The sequence below is a fragment of the Drosophila takahashii genome, chromosome 2L, assembly GCF_030179915.1.
Source record: "Drosophila takahashii strain IR98-3 E-12201 chromosome 2L, DtakHiC1v2, whole genome shotgun sequence".
NCBI lineage: Eukaryota > Metazoa > Arthropoda > Insecta > Diptera > Drosophilidae > Drosophila > Drosophila takahashii.
In genome coordinates, this window is record NC_091678.1 from 2317914 (window position 1) to 2339370 (window position 21457).

At 41.5% G+C, this 21457-nt stretch overlaps 1 protein-coding gene and 3 non-coding genes across 5 annotated transcripts in view; 2 read left to right on the forward strand and 2 right to left on the reverse strand.

The window, feature by feature from the left end:
• Nucleotides 1-7817: 7817 nt before the first annotated feature.
• TRNAP-AGG (transfer RNA proline (anticodon AGG)) lies at nt 7818-7889 on the forward strand. The gene has a single exon. It is a non-coding gene; the product is annotated as a tRNA-Pro (tRNA).
• Nucleotides 7890-8264: 375 nt separating this feature from the next.
• TRNAP-AGG (transfer RNA proline (anticodon AGG)) lies at nt 8265-8336 on the reverse strand. The gene has a single exon. It is a non-coding gene; the product is annotated as a tRNA-Pro (tRNA).
• A 101-nt stretch (nt 8337-8437) lies between these two features.
• On the forward strand, nt 8438-8509 carry TRNAP-AGG (transfer RNA proline (anticodon AGG)). The gene has a single exon. It is a non-coding gene; the product is annotated as a tRNA-Pro (tRNA).
• A 147-nt stretch (nt 8510-8656) lies between these two features.
• The window catches only part of osp (myosin phosphatase Rho interacting protein outspread), a 94037-nt gene continuing 81236 nt past the window's right edge, over nt 8657-21457 (reverse strand). The window contains exons 4-11 of one of the 2 annotated variants that reach the window (XM_017151640.3): nt 20734-21313; nt 11997-14662; nt 11597-11731; nt 11400-11539; nt 10605-10754; nt 10430-10541; nt 9870-10215; nt 8657-9620 (exon numbers count right to left, since the gene is read on the reverse strand). In XM_017151640.3, the coding sequence (XP_017007129.2) occupies nt 9427-9620; nt 9870-10215; nt 10430-10541; nt 10605-10754; nt 11400-11539; nt 11597-11731; nt 11997-14662; nt 20734-21313 (4323 nt within the window). In that variant the 3' untranslated portion in view covers nt 8657-9426. The remainder of the gene's footprint in view (nt 9621-9869; nt 10216-10429; nt 10542-10604; nt 10755-11399; nt 11540-11596; nt 11732-11996; nt 14663-20733; nt 21314-21457) is intronic. The other variant, XM_070211864.1, reaches the window with a different exon arrangement.

Consider the following 21457-nt stretch of genomic DNA (forward strand, 5'->3'; position numbering starts at 1 on the left):
TTAATGTGCATATTTCCTATCTAGATCAAAATGGAAGATATGTGGGAAGTATCACCAAAACTAACCCAAATCTCGGCCAATTATCTATGGCTATATAGAGCTATCCGGCGGCCCACCCCGCTCTTCAGTTTGCAATTTTCTAGGCAAAAACCCAGCGAAAATACAGCACATTTCGCTTGCAAATTGCTTGTGTGTAGGTTTTGGACCACTTTTTTCAGTTAGCATCTTTCTATTCCTATAATTACCACAGAAATCGCATAACAAGCGGCTGCAACAGCGATAAAAACCAAGCCGAAATATACGAAATGGGGGGAGTAGCTGAGGAAACTGGGTCAGCACTGTGGCATTATTGGTTTAGTGGATCAAACCGACAACGACTACGCAAAAGGCAATTTGAGTTGCAGAAAAACAAAACAGAACAAAAAGCATGGACCTCCACTGGCCACATTTATTAGATCAATGTCTCGGCAACAGCTAGGCAACAACGAGTAGTATCGGAGTATCGGGGTATCGGGGGCTAAGGCTACCCACAAGACTGAGACTGCTGAATAAATTGCAGAGGCTGCGGCCTACTCGAGCAGCAAGGAAGACAAAAAATGCTGGGGAAAACACAAAATCAAACGAATGACTAGCATGAGGCCAATATATAATAATGGTTAAACGCCCAGGCAGCAACAGTCGCTGCACCGCAGCAACATCTAATAACAGCAGCAACATCACATCGGCAACAAGAACAACCAACAACCAACCAACAACAACCAACAAGCAACATCAGCCAACTGCCCATTAAACGGAGCTGCAGAGAAGCCACCTCGATTGGCATTGGCGAAACAATTTAAATAGAATTCGCCAGCCTCAATGGGAAATTCGAATTGAATTTGTTGCTGATGCATGTCCATGTTGCTCCTGTTCATGTTCAATTTCCCAGCACCACCCAATCAAAAAAAAAACAGAGAGTGAAGATAATGATTAAAATAAATTTTTAGGAGATTTATATACTCTTGAGATTATAGATAGGAATTAAAACAGGAATTTAGCAAAAATAAGAGGACGAGACTTTAAAGATTTTTATTAGGATTTCCTATTTGAAGAACACACTTCTTATATAAATTTTTAAAAACTTAACATCTTACTTATCAGATAAATTTAATAATAATTTTAGTAAACCTTTTAAATTGACTGATTTTTATTTTATTTTGGAATTAAAATAAGTAAGAACCTGCCATGATTTTAGTATCCACAATTTTTATTGCAAATTTTGAAAAACCTAACACCTTACTTATCTTATAAATTAAATAATATTTAATTAAATCCTTTACTGATTTTTATTATATTTGACTTTTGTATAAAATACTGACAAACCCAATCAAAGGCTAAGTTAATCTACCAGGAAATTGCTACCATATCTCAACAGCTAGAATGTCCATTCAAATTGGATAAATATCCATTGAAACCTTCTTCGGCCAGAGTAGCTGACTGCATTTGTTGCAAACGCACAGGCACACTTGCCGCAAGATTTATATGCATGTATGATCGGTATTAGAAAATTGCCTGAGCAAATGTTTTTGGCAAGCATGTTGCACATGCTGCACAGTTGCTGCCGCACATAGTTGTAGTTTCTCCAGCAAGATCAATAAAACCTGGCCGGCTACTGACTACTGGCCTTGCCTTAGTCGGTTCCGCCTATTGCCTGCCTGCCTGCATATTAATTTATGTTTCGACATTTGCCTTGGCCTGCAGAATTTCCAAACCGAAACCGAAAAACCACACCCAACTGCAATTCGTTGTTTTTGGCCAGAGTCGCCTGACAGGCGATGCCTAAAATTCAATTAAAAATATTAAGGCTGAGCCTGGGCTACTGCTTATTAGACTTTTGGGCCGAACATTTCTTTATGGCATTTGATTTGGGGTTCTCCCGCCCTGCCCTCGCCTTTGGGCCTGTAGAACATTTTCGATCAGAGATCTGCAATCTGGTATCTGAGATCGACCCCTTGAGCCCCTCAAGCCAATGGTTTGCTCGATTGCTTTGGCTACCGATCAATGACCGAGCGATCTCCGAAAAGTGTGTTTATCCAGGCCGAACCGTAAATTATCACTGCTCGTAAAGAAAAACAGCTACGTTTTATGACTTGATGGTTAGATTTGCGGTGACGATTTCCAAGAAGTTTTTTAATAGATTCACAGACTGGCTTAAAGTGCACCCAGCAAAAAAACAAAGCAAAGCAAAAAGCAAAATTATTAGAAATCGCTTTATTGGGATATTAGCTTTATAAAAACACTAGGACCTTTAGATTTGGGATAATTTTTGAACAAGTTATAGGAGAAAAACACTAACAAAAAAAAAAAATAAAAGCAGGAAAGTGGAATCCATATATTAGCTTTACAAAACACTGCTTCTTTATCACCATTTACTAACCATTAAGCACCCTACTTAACACCTTTTCTTAAGCTGTAGATTTAACAATAAATTAAGTGTAAATGCTCATGTAGGGTTTTTAGTTCTGCTTTATGTGTTCCAACATTTCCGGAACCCCCTACCCCCCATTTGGGAACGATCCCGAGATGGCCAGCGACTCCGATTCGCGATGATCTTGACCATGTTAATTCCCTTGGGGGTGTGTGCTCTGTTACGTTAACTTTAACTGCAGGCCAAAAAAAAAAAGACAAAAAGACACGCACTGTGCACGCTCCGTTAACCGGGAAAAAAACGAGAAACGGTCGACAAATTTATGACTTCACAGTTACCCGAGGATGGAGATGCAGATCCCAGAAGGGGGATCTTTTGACTGTGCGCCCAACTACCGCACAATTTACGATCGGTTCATTTAGGTGGCCCATTGTCCACCGTCCACCATCCGATGTACCGATGTTTATGCAATGTTTTTGTGATTTCATATCGGCCAGCTGGGAATTTGTAGCAGCAACGCCTTTCGGCATCTCATTGTGGGCGTTGGGATTTGGGATCTCATCCTTTTTCCCAAAAAAAAAAAAACAAAAACCATCTCCCAATCCCAATCTTTCTCTTTTTGCGCTTCTGGGAGCGCTGGCTCATCCTAGCCAAATATGTGCGAGCCAAAAACGTGAGCCGAACAAATTGTTACTGCCTTAAATAGTAAACAGATTTTTTCGTCCACGGTTACAGCCAAAAACGGGGTCTGCGTATTACGGCAGCGGCAGCCAGAGACTCTTGGCCAAAATCGATTCTTCTCAACCGATTCCCGATTCCCAGAGGGTTGAGCTGGGTCAATCCTCGGCAGAGGTCCCCAGGAGCATTTAAAAATCAATTTGGGCGCATTTATGTTTCACACGATGGCCCAGAGAAACAGCAGAAGAAGAAGTCTCGTTTGATGATTATCTCGCTTTCGGGGCGACTTTCGGTTTCCAAGCTCGTGTTCGAGATCCATGTAGTGTATATGGTGTGTGCCTGGAAAATGGTTGGAAATGTGTGTCACCGGGTCTCTGTGTCTTTACAAAGCTGGCAATCCTCCAACTCCCATTTTCTCTGCCATTTCCATTTCCATTCCCAATTCGAAACAATTACCAATTGTTTATTTGTTCTTACAACTTGTTGTCGACTTCCCCAGTGGCCTCCTCCTCTTCGGCTCCTCCACGAATTCATCAATTGCCACACTATCTTGATCTCGAGTCAGCGCACAGAAGTTCGCTCTGTCGAAACGATCCCGAAAACCGAAATCCGAAAACTTTCCTTGGCCACTTTGACAGTCGGCACTTTATCTTCGCCGCGGCTTTTAATTTCACTAATGACAATTGATGACCGTACACGTTTATGAAAATGGAAAATCGAATGAAACTGAGTTTCCCAACGAGAGTCAAGTCAAGTAGATCCAGTAGCGCGAAGTCCAATGTCAATGTGTTCGATCAATCAGGGGTAATGTGCAAGAAGTTGTCAGTTGTCTGAGAAGGCGGCTTTAAAATCTTAAAAATTAACTTTATTGGAAAAAAAGGAAATTTTGAAGGATGTCTTGATATAGTTAAGGTTAGGAATGTTATTTTTATTATTTATAAAAGCATTAAAAACATAAGAAAATTTCACAAGTTAAATAAAATATTATTTATGTTCCAAAAATTCAAAAAGGTTAAAAAAATACTCTGAACTTTAGAAACTTCTTATTCTGTGATATTAAATTTTAAATTAAATTTTTAAATTCCTAAATGATATTTTCTGAATTAAGAATTAAATTAATTGTTTTCTGATATCCCAATTTTAAAAATATTTAAACTTTAAAATTTCTATTAACTTCTTATTCTGTGATATTAAATTTTAAATTAAATTTTTAAATTCTTAAATGATATTTTCTGAATTAAGAATTAAATTAATTGTTTTCTGATATCCCAATTTTAAAAATATTTAAACTTTAAAATTTCTATTAAAATTTCTATTAAAATTTCTATTAAAATAATTTTTTAAATTAAGTTAAAGTTTTTGATAAGCCTTTAAAATTTATTTCCTAAATTCAATAATTCTAGATCAAGATTTTACATTTAAACTAGGTTTAAATGGATTTTTAACGTACACCTTCCAATTAGCTGGGTTATTGAATAAAATGTGGCACTGCCACACACATTTGGTGAATGCTATTCTCGCGTAGGTATTTCAAGATCGCGGCACTCGTAAATCGCCGACCAGCCCACAAAACACAAAGCGAAAACCCAGAGACAATCGGCGAAACAGGGATGACTAGAAAAGTATGCCAGCAGCGTTTTGCACTCGGTATTGTTGCTGTTCTTCTGTTGCTTCTGCTGCACAGAAGTTGTCATCGTCAATTAGTTTAAAGGCAGTATAAATTTATGTTAACAGCTACCAAACATAATATCCCCCGAGAGTCGAGAGTCGCGGTTGCAAGCGGAGCGAAATCGAAACGAAACGAAACAATTTTCCCTTTTCACCAACATCAACGCGAGCTACCGTTTTCTGCCACTGTTGCAAGTTGCTGATGTTGTTGCAAGTTGCTTTTGATTTTGTGGCTCTGTGTCAGTGTTTTGGGAAGCGCGAGATTTCGTGGCCGTTATAACAGGCCCAAAGAATCCGAATCCAAGGCGGACGTTATGCCTCAATGAAGTCAGAGTCTTTCAGTTGGGGATCGGGAATCGGGGATCCCCCTTTCAAGCCCCGATCTTTGAGAGAAGAAGGCCAATTGGGTCGTGGCTGGGCCTTTGATGTTGTCGCAGTTTGTTAGAATCTGTTGTTGCGGCCAGGAGCCAACAACAATAAGCGAAAAAATTGCACATTGGCTCTGGCGTAGCATTATTTAATGTAATCGATCGTGATGGGTTTGTTCTAATTTGCGGTGATTTTGTTTTTGGCGCTTGTTATAGAACTGAGAGAACCCGAGTGAAAGAGCCAAGCGAAATCCTTTGAAGTTGGTCAACGATTTAGTGTCGTATCTTTTATGGTATATCATAAAAGTTTACGACCCGTGTTTAATTAGTTGGTGGATTGCTGGAGTTGGGACGTGTGTGGCTGAGGTGCCATAAATTGCTTTGGCCCGTCGCATTTTTGCACCGTTTCAAATTATAGTTTAGTAATTGGATTAATGAAATAGATAATCGGATGAGAAAAGCTTTTTGGTTAGATATCCTAAATAATATATGAGCGATTCCTTGTGAAACGTATCGAATTTTTCTTCAAGGTTTTAAAAGGATTTTTCATTTTGATCGCAATAGTAAACCATTTATGTGGGGGTTTAACAATAATTTTATTAATTTAATGATAACTATTTTTTTATAATAGACATAAAAGGCAGCTTTATTTAGAATTTAGTTTCTTTCTATGTATATTACTGGTTCCATGGTTTGTTCTTATTTCCAGTTGCGTATTACAGGCTAATCAGAGCTCGTAGCTGCATTATATACATATGCGAAGACTTTTCTCAATTTCCAGTTGGAAATTGCATGGACAACTAGATGGTAATTGCAGGTGTGCAACATGGTAATGACGACTTTGGCCAGCGGCCTCCTGCATTGGATGGAAGTGGAGCCCCCAATTGGGGGATGATTGGATTGGATGGGTTGGGTTGGGGCGAGATCGGGAATTGCGTTTGGAAGAGGCGGCGACTTCCAGTCGATTATGTTCATTACTATTACAGGGCACTGGTTAGCTATGATCAGATCGGAACACCCATATCATAGCATGACCCAAATTCTAAAGCGGATATAAATATGTAAACATCAAAAAAATCCCTATAAAACATATCATTTTTGTGGGATGTCTGTGGCTTTTATATCTGAACTTAATTCATTCAGAAAAGATACATCGGATACTTTGTAATCCATTATGATATATCAAATATCAGTTCAATGACCTTTGATTGAACCACCTGCCCGCTCTTAACCCCGTTTGATCCGATGCCACTGAAGTCGGCCTGCCAATCGCCTGAATTAAGTAATTTCGATTCCGTCACGTCAGTCGGCAACCCACGCGACGGCAGCTGAGTAGATAATCAAATAAAATGGATTGTTAGTCGGGTTAAAAAAGAAGAAAGAAAAGAAAAGAAAAGCGCCACTCGGGATTCGGATTATTTGCTCTTTTGAATGTCCCCACAAGGGTCAGGGACAACAGGCAGTGAGGTAAACCAAACAAATTGTATCGATGCCTTGCCAATGAAGTGAAAATCGTGATTCGCTAGCCGAAACAGCGGCCTGTAATTTTCACTAATTTCTACACGTTTTGTTTTCCTTCGCTTTGAATTAGCTTGCTTTTTGTTTTGTTAGTTTTGCCCTCGTCAACATTTTGTCGAAATGCTTCCCAAGTAGCTGAAACAATTATGCGAATTAACGGCGCAATTTCAAAAGTCCATTTCCAATTGGCAAAGAGTTCAAATCGATTGCGACTCATTTAAAGTGACGTCACAATCGCTGTGCCGCCAAGAAAGGCAATCTATCCAGAAGGAAAACACAGCCCAAGTGTCCAAGTGCAGATATCCCAGAGTTCCCGGGAAAAACTCCATAACAGCAAATGCATTCTGCATTTTAAAATCACCAAAGGGTTTTTTTTAGCCCAGAACAGTCGCACGTCCCAAGGGAACGTTAGTTGACATTTATGGAATGGGACTTCTGGCTTCTTCGAAGGTACATTTCAGGAGCATAGACAGGAATTAACAGGGGGGGTTGAAATATCTAATTAAATTCCCATTTTTGTATTGTTGATTGTTTTTTACAAAGATCAGGCCTCCACAAATAGAGTAATTTTATTGAACTAATATTACAAGACATTTTATGATTTTTTTTTATAAAAAAAGACCAAATAAAATCCCCTCTGCGGAAAATCCTATCTACGCCCCTCAAACAGTTGATGATACGGCAGACTGCTTGGAACCATCGACGTCTGAACAAGCTCATTTATTCAGCTGTTTTTGTTTCAACCTGGCTGCAGCAGAAATTACTTGAAATGGCATGTAATGAGTCGACTGCTCTTGGTTGCGCTTCTACTTTTTATGCGAGTAGCGAAGGTGGGTATGATGAGTTCCTGGAAAAGTGTTCAACAAGTAGAAGAAAGTTTTATCTATCAATTTAATATACAGATTCGATCGGAAAATTCTCTGCCGCCCATAATTTAGATGCTGGAATTAAAGTGATAACTTAAATAGTATTATTTACATTTGACAATTGTTAAACAAAGTATTATTTATTTAATTGGTCACTAACGTCTCTACCAGTAAAAAGGTAGGGTAGTTTTAAGTCGATTGTATTTCATCCTCAGGCTTGTTTTTCCATGGAAAGCTTACTCGAAGCTTTATTTGCACTTGCGCATGGAGCCCGCCATAACAAAACGGATTTTTGGCGTGCTCTGTCCAACTGGCTCGTTGGTCTAGGGGTATGATTTCCGCTTAGGGTGCGGGAGGTCCCGGGTTCAAATCCCGGACGAGCCCAAGAGAAGGTAATTTTTTTTTATATGAACCTTTTTTTTTTGCAATTCTAGGCTGTGTACGGATCGCTTGACCCTTTATCTGTGTTATACTCAGAGGAATGGATTGCCAGTCTTGTACGCCTCTGCTAAATCTGAACCATTTCTGTAAACATCTTTGTCTCGAACTGATTCCCATTGCCCGAATGGAATTTCATAAAACCCCTTTAAGCTCTCTTCATTTTTTGTTCTTTAAACCACCTCCCAAAAAAGTAAGCAGTTTTATTGCATTATGTTCAACAAACAACATTTAAAAACTTACGATTGTAAATTATTTATTGTCATAGCGCTTATTATTATGAGCAAATATTAAAAACAATTTTAAAAAAAAAACCTTCTTGGGCTCGTCCGGGATTTGAACCCGGGACCTCCCGCACCCTAAGCGGAAATCATACCCCTAGACCAACGAGCCAGGTGATCGAGGCGGTTCCCAAAATCAAAGCCAGTTTCCCACAGCAAATCATCTGCACGCGCGGTAAGCCAAGTAGGCGTTTGGACACGCTACCGGCAACTGGCTCGTTGGTCTAGGGGTATGATTTCCGCTTAGGGTGCGGGAGGTCCCGGGTTCAAATCCCGGACGAGCCCAAGGAAAAGACTTTTTTATTTTTTTTCTCAAATTATAAACATTGCTTATATTTTTTATTTTTGTTGCACAAATAACGACTTACGGGTAAATAATATTAACATTTGTTGTTTTGCCCCTCTTATTTAGTAAGATTAAGATTGCATTAATTTAGGTAAAATATATATTTGATTAATACCAATGGTTAACAAAACAAAAGTAAAATTAAATGATTTATTGTTTGTATTTTCCTTTATATGTATAATGCATTTACATGTATGTAAGCTGAAAACAATTTCGATATATTTAATACAAACGAAACAAAGGGAAGCGAATAAGCTTGATTGACCTATGAACTACATATAAACATAAATAAATGACACATTTTGTGGACATAGAGATTGGATAAACCGTACAGTAGAATAACATACAGATACAATGATAGAATAGATGATAAATACATAAATTTGGCCCAAAATTGTTCTTGTTTTTGTAGCTGTTGATGACGCAGTTGTTGTTGTTACTTTTGTTGTTGGGGGTTAGTTTTCCATTGCTCGACGTCCCTTCCACTTTTTGCATTGGAGGGGGGTGAACAGTCGTTGTTAGCTCAACTCAACTCCATATGAAATCTGAAGCTCCTCTACGCATATTTCACTCGCATGCTACATCACCAACATCATCATCATCATCATTATGATCTCCTCAACCAGTTTTGCGCTCTGTTAGAGAAATGTTACTCGTTTTATGTACATACATCATTTCGGATGTTGTGCCGTTCGATTTTTGTCTTGCATTTGGTTGCTTGGTTTAATTAATATACTTTAAATAATTATAATTATTTAGTTATTATTAGCACTAATTATTCTTTGGTTGTTCCACTGGTTCTGTTTGTTGTTTGCTTGCTCTTGGTTATTGCATTTCGTTTTTCATTTCGATTTGTTCATTGTGCTTTTTCTTCCTGGAGTTCCTGTTGCTGAATGTTAATGACGGCAGCCGTTTTAAACATTTGCTTGTGACTGGGCTTATTTGGATCGGTTGTGGGTGCTGTTTTTGTTGTTAGTTCTGATGATGCTGGTGATGTCTGTGCAGCGGACTTTCTCAAACTCTTGCCAAACGTGGAGCTGCCCCTCAGACCTGTAAAGAAACCGAGGAGAAAAAAGAGAACACACCCAGAATTAGTTTATTTCGGTTTTTATAGGATAGCTAGTTATAACATTTATATGTTTCTATCAAGAGGACTAGAGGGGAGTTAAAGAAGGACGAAAGACAGAAGAAGCAGAGACAGCCGTGATGATAATGATGTGTGTAGAATGTGGAAAGAGGAGTGCGCTGCCCCAGGAGAGAGTATAAAGAGTGGATCGTTTTCTTTTCTTTTTCTTTTACCTTGGAAGCTCAAACGATTCTGATAGATGGCGAATATATCGAAGGGCCTGTAGCATGGCTCGTAGCCATCCTCCAGCCCATCGAGATCTCGATAGAGTAGTGGGGATCTCTCACTCTGATCAGAAGCGTTTGCGGCAGACGCGGGGGAACAGTTTAGCATATGGGAGGGTATCACGAAGAGACTTTGCTCCATTTTCTCGGGTGCTGATCTGGAATCGGCGGTTTCTCTATCGGATTCGGACTCGGAATCGGGATTGGACTCAGTGTCGCTCGAGGCCGCTGTTGTGGTAGTAGTTGCTGTGGTTGTGGCAGTTGTTGCTGTTGCACCCATAATTTGTGGTGCAGGCTTGGTTGTTTGTAGTTTGTGGTGTGTTGTTTGTGTTGTGTGTTTTTTTGTTGTTTATTTTTCATTTTGTTTGGGGATAGTGGAAGATGGTAACAAAGTGGATTAGTTGTTGTCTGCTGTTGTAGTGATCAAGTGTTAGTCACAATTCGTATTCTAATCTATCTAGTGTTAATTAGGGGGTGTTTTTATATGGGCCGTAATGCTAATTTCTTACCTCGCTATCTTCACAATCAGCACCCTCTCGAGCGTCGGTGGTCAGGCCCTGCACGAAGTGAACATCGTTTGATGGATCATCGGAGGCCAAGTGGGCACGAAATTGCTTGTTTCTTTGGGATATCATATAAATTTAATTTAGGAATCATCTTAAATTATCACCAAGATCACCTTACCTCAGCTCCAATTGCTGCATTTGCTGAAAGTGCCTCAGCTTGCTGTTGGCCATATGCAGTTTCTCCTCTAAGGCAGCATTTTCCACACACTTGATGGAGTACTTCTCGGAAAAGGACAGAATTTCCAGACGAAGCTCTCCGAGATCCTCCCTAAATTGGAAAAGGTGTTAAATTAAATATTTTAACAAGAAAGGAAGCTAGCTTCGGCCAGCCGAAGCTTAAATACCCTTGCAGATCATTCCTATTAATTAACAAATCGCAAAAATGTTCAATTAATTTCATTAATTTTCCGATCGTTCCTATGGCAGCTATATAATAATATAATATATATAAAAAATAACATCCCCAAAAGTAGAAGGTGATATTTCAAAAAACACCGAAGCTAGAATTTTTTTAACGTTTTCTTTTCCGATCCTTCCTATGGGAGCTATAAGATATAGTTGTCCGATCCGGTCGGTTCCGACATATATACTACCTGCAATAGAAAGAAGACTTTTGGGAAAGTTTTATCCCGATAGCTCTAAAACTGAGAGACTAGTTTGCGTAGAAACAGACAGACGGACAGACGGACAGACGGACAGACGGACAGACGGTCAGACGGACAGACGGACATGGCTAGATCGACTCGTCTAGTGATGCTGATCAAGAATATATATACTTTATGGGGTCGGAAACGTCTCCTTCACTGCGTTGCAAACTTCTGACTGAAATCATAATACCCTCTGCAAGGGTATAATAATTTATTTTGTTTTTTTTCGACACAATATTAATTAGATTTTCCACTTTTCTACTCACTCCTTCAGTTTGGCTCCATCACCCCGCATTTGCTCGCCTCTTTGGACCTGTCGCAGGAACTCCTGCTTGAATCGAGCCACCTCCCGCTGAACTTCGCTCTGGTGTGCCTTTCTCATGGCATCCAGGGCAGCTAAGGTGGCCTGTTAAAAAAATAAAAAATAAAATACATAAAAAAAAAATAAAAACGGATGTCCCACCTGAGTCTCCTCGGCCAGCGCGGTTTCCTTCTCGGCCAGCAGGCGCTCAATCTCCATCTTGTGCTTCTGCTCCAGGTCGCAAGTAAGCCGCCTATGAGAGGTCTCCATGGCACTCAATCCCTTCTCGCAGAGGGTCTAAAATTTAACAAATTAATATTAGGTATTGGAAAAATTATAACTTAATAAATATACTATATTTGAGAATAAATGTTTAAAATTAAAATAAAAAAAAAATTTTACTTGTTAAGTTAAATTTTCGCCTCAACTGTGAGTTAAATTAGTACATATTTTCTAAGAAATTTATGAATAGATTTTTATCTAATCTTTTATTTTTTCTATATATTTATTTATTTTTGTTTTTTATTTATTTTATTTTATTTACGTTAATTTTTGTACTCACCCTTAGCTGCTCAATTTCGGTTTGGTAGCGCTTGCGGAAGCTCTGCTCATCCGCGGCATTGGCGTGCTCGGTGTGGTAGACCTCCCTCAGGCACTCCAGCTGCTTCCCATGCTCCCGCTCCAGGAGCTCCAGTCGCTTCTCGAGTCGCCGGCACCGCTCCTGCTGCCTGCCCAGCTCCTCGCTGAGTTCCCTCCGCTGCTGGAGGAGCAGCTCCTGTTCCTGCTCTTGGTTTGCGCACTTCTCCAAAGCCTGGGCGAGATCCGCCTCCCTTTGCTCCAACAGCTGCTCGCTCCTCTGCAGATCCGTCTCCGTTTGCTGCTGCAGCGCCGAGAGCTTCTCCACGCGCTGCCGGAGATCGCAGCACTTGTGGCAGGCATCCTGCAGGCAGGTGAGCTCCATCTGTTCGCTGACCATCACACAGGTTTCGGCCAGAGCCCGTTCCAGTTGTCTGAGGCCATCTTTCCTATCGTTCATGGGCGAGACGGAGCGCCGTGACCTTTGACCCGCTCGTATCTGCTGCAGCTGGGTGAGACTCTGCTCCAGGCGCTCCTTGCTGCCCAGGAGCACGTGCTCCAGGCTGTGGAGTCTCTGCAGCAGATGGGCATTTAGGGGTGAGGATTGGCTACTGGATTCACTGCTAGAGGATTCCATGGGTGGTGAACCCTCCTTTGTGGTTTCCCTCTGCAGCTCGCTTAACTTGAGTTCTAGTTGCTCTTTTCCCTTCAGGCTCAGCGATCGTCGCCTCTCGGATTTGGCCAACTTTTGCTTCAAGGCCCTCACTTGTCTTTCAGAACTACTATACTTCAAAGTCAAATCCTGAATCCGAGCTGCCATCAGCTGAAGCTGAGCTCCATCCTCGTGCTGCCGCCTCTCCAGCTTCTGCTGCAGTGCAGCCTGTGCCAGTTCCAAGGCATCATATTGATTTTGCGACTGTTTGAGTTCCCTCTTCATAGCTCGTATCTCATTCACGGCCTTCTCAAACCGCGATCTCAGTTCGTTATACTCCTCGGCCAGGGAATCCCTCTGCAGGCAATAGGGATCGATGTCGCTAATGGTGGTCAGATCGCTGAGGGAGTCCATTCGCTTGATTTTGTGACGCTGCAGGTTGCTCAGGGGAGTTGAACCACCACTGCTGCCCTGGAGTTCCCTTAACCTCTTGTAGAGTCCTTCGTTCTCCTCAATACCCTGTGCTAAACGATCCTCCAGCTGCTTGATTTGCCCGTGACTTTCGGTCAGCTGGAGTCCTAGGTTATGCATTAAATCAGAGGCACTCTGCTTGGCCTGGCTGAGTTCGCTGTTCAGCTGCTGCTGTTGCTCCTGAAGTCTAGCAGTCAACTGCTGTTCGGTTCTTTGAAGGGTGGCTAGAAGTTCAGACATTCGAGCCTCCCTCAGAGAAGCCTCTGCCCTTAACGTTTCACATTGCTGCTTGAGTTCCCTGCTTTCGGTTGGCAGTTCCTCTGGCAGAGCAACCAGGAGGGGCAACTCATCACTGGCCACACTGTCCACGGTGCTGCGTCGCGAACTTGGCGGCGAACTGCGACTCCTCTTGTGCAAACTGGCCAGGCTGCGATTGCGCAGGCAACTCCGGAGGACAGGGGGTGATGGGGACAAGGGAGATCCCCAGTCCAAGCTATCTCTTCTACCTCCCTCCGAAGCCGTTCTATACTCCTCATCCGAGGAGAAATGGGGACCTGCGGGGGTTCCTGGAGTAGCAGGACTCGTTGCCGTGGGCTGTTGCAACTGCGCCTTGATAAAGTCCTGCTCGATATCCGTCTGCTTGGGTGGCGTACTATCCACCTGGGGTAAACCCGCTGCACTCCTCAGCACAGCCAACCAACTGTTCCTCGAACTCGGCGACAGACTGGCCAAAACCAAACGCTGTTTGTCCCAAGTGGTCAGCTGAAAGGCGTGCTGTTTACTGGCCGAAGGTTCCGCCACCACGGATGTCAAGCTATTCACATCCAGGACTCCGTCAAGAACTCCTCGCTCCTCACATAAAGGATCGCGGTAGTAGAAAAGTGCAGCTCCACTCAAAGTAAACCAATGTTTGGACCAATCGCCCGTTCGATTGTCCTGCTTCATCAGCCAACCCTTCTTGGCATTCAGCGATTCCTCGGCTGCCGCTTTAACCGGCGGTTTGCCTTGACCGGAGGTTGTCTTACCGGTCGCTTTTCCCACCGATCGGAGCTCATCCGTTTTGGCCATGTAATTAACGCACAGCTCATCCAAGTTGCATCCACCATCGGGATCACCACGTTCATGTTGATAGTGTTTGGGGGATTTAAGATGCAACTGCAGCCTGGCAGTGGGCTTCGTTTTCTCACCCTGCTCCATAACCGTGGGTATCTTCTTGACTATGGCCGAAACAATCGCCGGCGTGGAATTGGAGGCCAGGGGCAGTGATTTGGGTCGCTCGTTGGTGGGATTTTGGGACTTGCTATTCGAGGACACCACCTGGAAGTCCGTCTCGTCCCGCGATGAATTCACTTGGCTGTACTGGCTGTGATGGCTGAAGTGATGCTGGTTGTTCAAAGCATTGTTGACCGCCGTGGACCAGCGCTTGTTCTGCTGCTGACTCAGATTCGTAATCGTGTTGGCAATGTCCTTGATCGTCTTCTCGTCGCGACGAATGTCCTCGATCAGCAGGCAGGTGGTGGGCTGGGAAACTGAAAAAAGTAATAGGGATATAAATATTAAAGCTCTTGAGAAATAAAAAGTGTTACTTTTAAAATAAAAAAAAAAAATAATGTTTCCTTTTCGATTTCTCAATGTCTATTTACATTTTTTCATTAGGTTCAATTGCTGTTTTCAAAATATCATAGTATAGATGGTAGAATATTATGTTAGGATTCATTTAACTGAACATTCCTAACTAGAGATTATGTTCTAGTTAGATTTGTCATTAAGAATATTCCGTTTTCTCAATGTCAAGTTAAATTTTATTCATTCAGTTTAATTGTTGTTTCGAAAAAATGTGGAATGTAGGATTCATTTGACTGAAAATTCTTAACTAGAGGTTATGTTCTGGTTAGATTTATCATTGTGAATATGTATTCGTTTTTACAAACAATTAAACTTTATGTTAACTTCTGACAAAGAAAGAAAGATTAAAAAGTAACCGCCATCAAGGCACAAAGAGAAGATCATTTAGGCAGATAATCAGGCAATTAGACGTAAACGAGCTTGGCGGTGATCAAGGATCGTAAATTGTCCATCTGCCTTAGCCCAAAACAAACCTCGGCCAGCAATCTACGCATTCTTCTCTTATAATTGGCTCAACGTCTTCATTAAATACTTTGAAATATGAGCATGTCGGTAATTTCTTTTGGCCAGCTGTCTGGGATCTTGGCTAAGCAAACCATATCAATGGCATTGACTGAAATTAACTTAGACAGAGGATCGTGAGGATGGTGGATTGGGATTGAGAACTGAGGACCTACTACTCCACCCCTAACAATATTTATGCCCAACATAGGGCCGTAAAACGCGGCAAAGGGCCCAAGTTATGTGCGCGCAAATATAATAAAATTATTAAAACGGGCACAACAACTTGGTAAGGGGATACGAGGGATCGCGATAAGGCTGACCAACCAGAGATCCCGGCAGAGTGCCATAATTTTATTAACACCCAAACTCTAAGGAGACGAACCAGAAAGGCAAGCTCCGCGATGTCCCATAAAATATGTGATTACAAAATATATATATTTAGACCTGTTCCAGCCAGCCGCCACATTTAGGTTTATTATGATTATGATACAAATTTCCGACTGGCCATAAAGTCGAGCGAAGGTACTGAACCCTAAACCTGAATGTGAACCCAAGAGTCTTCGCTTTCTGAGTGCGCATCAATTCGGTCAGTCGAACAGGTTGGTCTCTCTCGGCGTTTATCTTGATTATTGAGCTGTTGCGAAAAGCGAAAGGAGGTGGACCAGCAGCCTCTGAACCCCAGCTAAAGATCGGAATGGGTATGGGATCCAGCTGAAAACCCTGACAGAAACAGAGCCACTCTGACTGACTGACTCACCGAGCAGGTTCAAGGTTACTGTGCTAACTGCCAGTTAAAGGGGAGTCTACGGGTTACGGGAATTACCTTAGTCGATGCTTGATGGTCGATGGGCATGGGGTATGGCTTTAATTGGTCGACTTGTCGGCCCATCGACTCAAAAGACTCAAAGGGGCTAACCAAAGTGGACCCGGCGACGCTACGTCGATTAGGGTTTGGTGCCCGATCCCCGGGACTATGTCAGCAATGGAATTTATAATGCTTGTGATATTACACATAGCCCGAGAGGAAGGACAGCAGGACAATGGTGCTCTACTCCCTGAATGGGGTTCATTATGTTTATAGTGCGGCGATCAGAGATCCTCTGAAATATGAGTTTGGTTCGGGTTCGAGATGTTAAGTATACTAAAGATCACTAAAGGATTTTTAAGAAATATTAGATGAAACATAATTTTATTACAAAGGTATCAGGGTGTTTGTTTTTATGTTAAGTATTCTTCAGCCACATAAATAAAAGAAAATAATAATTTTAAAACATCCTAAAATATATACTATTCTATATTTCATCCCATAAAAATTATTGAAAAATCCAATTAAATATAAAATATAAAAGTGTCATAGCAAAAACCCTTAAGCATAGACAAATATGTGTGCCATAAATCACATTTTCTCAACAACCTCAAAAACAAACTAAAAACCATAAAGTTTATTAAAAAATCCCTGGGGCGTGGGTAATAAAAATTGCCTCTTATACTTTTAAGGGCTTACATGACAAGTTTACAGGTCATCACTCATTCGATTCTCAGATGCCTCTGCAAACTACTGGCCCATAAAACCATCCCCACTCGCTGCTTTATTATCTGTGGCTCTTTGTTTCGCTTCTTCAGCCTGCCCTTGATGTGTTTTGCACCATTTAATATTTATTGTGGCTTTTACTACGCGCTTTCAAGTTCAAGATCAAATCAGAGACGCTGTGTTCTCTGTCCAGAGTGGGGCAAAATGGCAAAAAGGCAAGGAAAAAAAAGTAAAGGTGCTAAGTGTAATTAAGTTGATAAAAACAGTGTTCGCAGATACATGGGGCTGGCACAAGTGGCTTGATGCCGCCCGTTGATGCAGAGAGCCCTATAATTATGGTTTCCTTCCCTTGCAGATGAAAAACCCTCGAGATCAGACAATGTATATAGGATCCTCAAAGGGGTATAGAGATTTTTGGAATTGTCTCTCTGGTGGCGACTGCTTTTTCATTTCTTTAATTAACAGCATTTGATTAATTATGGCCACAATTAAGCGCACTCAGAATAACCCGCTCAATCATGGCCTTCTGGCTTCCTGCAAATAACTGCCGATATTCCCCTGACTTTGCCGTATGAAGCTCCTCCCCAGACGTAATAAATAATCAAATTGCAAGTTGATTTACCTGCCCGTCGCTCTCTGCCTTTTGGGCGAACGAAAGCGAAAATTGCCTTTGGATTGGAATCGCTCCCGCCCGACCGTCCGTTAAAAAAGCCTGCCCTCCAGCCCGAGGCTCCCCTCACACGATGACTTTGAAAAATTTCTAACTGGCCAAGAAAAAATATATATATAAGACCCTGCCAGACCGGACCCCAGGTTGTTGCATAAATTTTGCTCGCAAGTCGTTACACTTATGAATATTGATTGGTTATAGGTGATGGTAGCTTCTACAGCTCCAAAGTTCTCTGCAGTTCTCTCGAGTCTCGTAAATCGCACAACCTGCATCGTTAGCTGGCGAGACGCCTCCTCGACCATCCAATGCTGTCATTTTGCATTTGCACAGAAGTTGTCCGGCCTCAATGGATCTGAAGATCGGGGGACCTGAGGATATGGGGACCTGGAACCCGGGTCCTAACCACGTTTGTTAACATGCTTTTTCTGTGTGGCTCATAATGGGGGCTCCTCAATAGAAAGATAATGAATTCACCGCCAAACTAATGGAACTCTCTCTCTTTCGAACGTCCTTTAGTATTCTACAAAGTTGCAAAGGGTTGTAATTAGCGATTGATATAGTATGAAGGTTAGGCAGCGATAACAACGCTTGGCAGATAGTTCAAATGCGAGTTCTATGTTAAACATACACTGGGAGAAAAAATTCTGTAACTATTAAAGTTGGACAAAATCGTTATAATATATGAAAGACATTAGGTATATTTATTTTTGGGATTTTATTAAGATTAGAGATATCAAGAATGTAAATTTAAAATAATTTATTTCAATTTTGAAAGCCTTTTTTAAATTGTATTATTATATAATATTATTTATTTATGAATATATTATGTGATAATTATTCATCCCTTTTTATAGAGATTATAGATATCAAGCACAAAGAATAAATTAAATACCATTTGTTAAAAAATTTATTGATAAATTTTTTTTCTACTTTTTCTGCAAATTTTTATTAACTTTCGTTCAGTGCATCTGATTAATGGAATGTGCAGCTACTTTGTTGCAATCATAAGTAGTTACTTCTGCCCGTCTTCTTGTCCTGTATAATTTGTCATTGTATTACAATCTTGCACTTAATTCTTGTGAAACGCCAACTTCTTTGGAAACTTGTTCGGTTCGCTTGTAATGGGCCCATGGGCTGATGCTTTGATTGTTGGCCTGGGATTTGTCTGGGGATTTTATATTTTTTTCGGGGCGTTTAATCGCTGGTTTTGTTGGGGAAGTTGTGAAGCTGCATTTCGTCACCTCTGCTGTTGAAATTTCTAAACTAATCCACAGAGGGCCTGCTTTCCACACACACTCCAGTCACCAGCAGTCACCGAGATTTATTTGCACTGTAATTATTCACTTTGCCGTGAAACTTTGCCCATTACAAGTCCCTAGTGTGGAGAGAGACTCCAGATGTCCAGAGGGGCTATCATGTAGCGCTGACTTGGAAAATATTTCAACTGGCCCCGGTCCCTGACATTGGCCTGCCGACGGCTATTAGGTGTAGACAGTTTATAATCTTTGTCGTTGTGCATTTTAAGAGCTTTTCCTGCCTACCATCCCATCCGCAGCTAGCTGCAAACACCCATTCAGAAAGTGCTCGCCCAATGAATTGCCTCATTTGCCGCACAATTTTGCTTATTGATGGAATGTAATTAGTCTGTGTCAGCACCAGTGAGCGAAATGCCCTAGAGTCCCGAGTTCCTAGTCCTACCTGGTAACTGATCTCGGTCTCTTGAGGTTTTCCAGACTTTCGGACCTCCAGAGCCTCCATTACTAGCCAACGGTGCATCGCTAATCGAAAAAGGTGGCAAATGTGAGTGTGAAAACTGACCACTAGAGTGGCTTTGGCACCAGAAGCGGTACTTTCCGCAGGTAAATGCAATAATGAAATGCATTCTGCACAACTATTATTATTACAATTTGTCATGAGTAAAAAAATGGGTACATTTGTAGTTCTTGCCTGACTGCAGTTTATTGTAGACGATGTATCCGGCTCGAGGGACCAACAATTAGTATTTGAAAATATTTGTTATTTTTATTTTATTGCAAAAGCCAAGATTTTTTATTTTAAATTTTCGAATCATTTTCTAGTTAATTTTCGCTTTCCATTTCGTGAACAATTCAAACTGGTTCACGTATTTAACTGGCGATTTATCAACGGAATAATGCCATTTGATGTGGATGCTGAGCCTTGAATTTGCAAGCATAGTTATAAGGAGGGAGTTCGGATCTGGATCTCTTTGGGTCCCAACCGTGATGGCACAACACAACGGATCTGAGGGCAGACACACTATAATTTAAGCGTGAATATCATTTTTCCATGAACAAGTATCCTGCAGCAATGTATGTGAGAACATTCACAGTAACTGCAATTACCGACCCACCGAACCAAGCGATCCTCACAGCGGACGAACTGGAGAGTCTGCTGGGATCTAAAGAAAATTTATGAAGCCTACCATTATACGATCTTAAGTAGTGGCGGGGATTCCTTCTCAGCCTTCTCGGCCAGCTTCACGTTTGTCCCTGTCTTTGTGTGTGAATTCAAGGTTAATTTCGTGGCTGCGGCTTTAACTAGCTGCACGCACTGCCCTCCATCTTCATCTCCATCAGCTCCACTTCTCTTTTCCCTGTGCAATCCCTCAGTCCCTTGGACTCTCCGTCTCGGGACGAGGTTGATAATTTTGATTGCTGCAAGCCATAAATGATCATAAAAATTATAGCAGCCGATACGAGCTGAAGCGAAGCCAACTCTACGCTCCTTTATTCAAGGGAACAGGAACGCGGCAGGCGGAACTGAGTTCGCGAAAAAGGGTTCAGAATTCAGAGCAAAAGATAACGAAACTTGAAAGGCATTTTCTTCAAAAAAGTAAAAGTCAGTTTCATCGGCTTTATGGCCTAAAGATTAATGAGTTTTGCGCCCTACAACTTATCACTGGGATGAGTGGAAAATTACTTGAATTATTATAGGGTTTATTAACTGAATCATAAATTCTTAGAGATTATTCTAACAAAAAATTTACCAGTTTTATTGCACGTTAGTATTTCTATGGAAATATAAAGTTAATCAATCAATCATTTCATAATTATTATATTTCTAGAAAGAATATTCCCCAAAAGCTTTCTGTCATCACAAGGTTTGTGATTTTGCTAAGCTCTAGTTTACCTGATAAACTTTTGGGGTCATTAAATTAATATTTTAATGAAAAATGGGATTGAAAAAATATAGTTTAAATGAAAAAAATTATTTTATTAAATTAAATTATTATATTAAGATAAACTCACCCCGATTTGTGATCTCGTTGCCGGCATTCCGATTGTTCTCGTCCTGGCCGCCAAGGCTGACAGTCTTTGACTTCCTGGACACCGACGTCTCATCCTCCTCGTCCTCCTCGTCGACATCCTCGCCGGTTTCCACTCCATCGTCCTCCTCGTCGTCGGCGAGAGGCGATTGCGTGGTGTTCAGTGGCGATCCACCTGTTTTCGTGGAACTCGGTCCCAGATCCAGCGAGCTCAACAGGTTTCCCGCCGACTGCGAGGACGTGAGGGTGTCCTTGTGGTAGGAGCTGTGCCGATTGCCCAACTTGGTAGATAGCGTTAAATCGCCATTACTCGACTGACGCAGACTGCCCACCACTTGACCACCGGGCAGCGTGGCACTCCTCTTGTGGCGACCCTTCGACTTGGGGAAGGCCGCCAGGATGTTGAGCCACCACTGGGACTCCTCTGAGCTGGTGCCCTTCACAAAGGTCACGCGCTCGGGGGCGGTTATGGCGATGGAGTTGGGGTGACCCGTCACCTCCACGGCGCCCGTCACCTCCAGCACTTTGGTCATGTCGACGCTCGCCTGCGGTATTGTTTCGGGCTAAAGATGGGAAATTTAATAATTTTATTAGTTTTAAAGGTTTAAATTATTTTATTAATTTTTTAGATTAAACAAATAAACTGATCAATAAAACTTAGTAAAATTTCATAAGATTTATAAATATTATTCGATACCATTATCTAA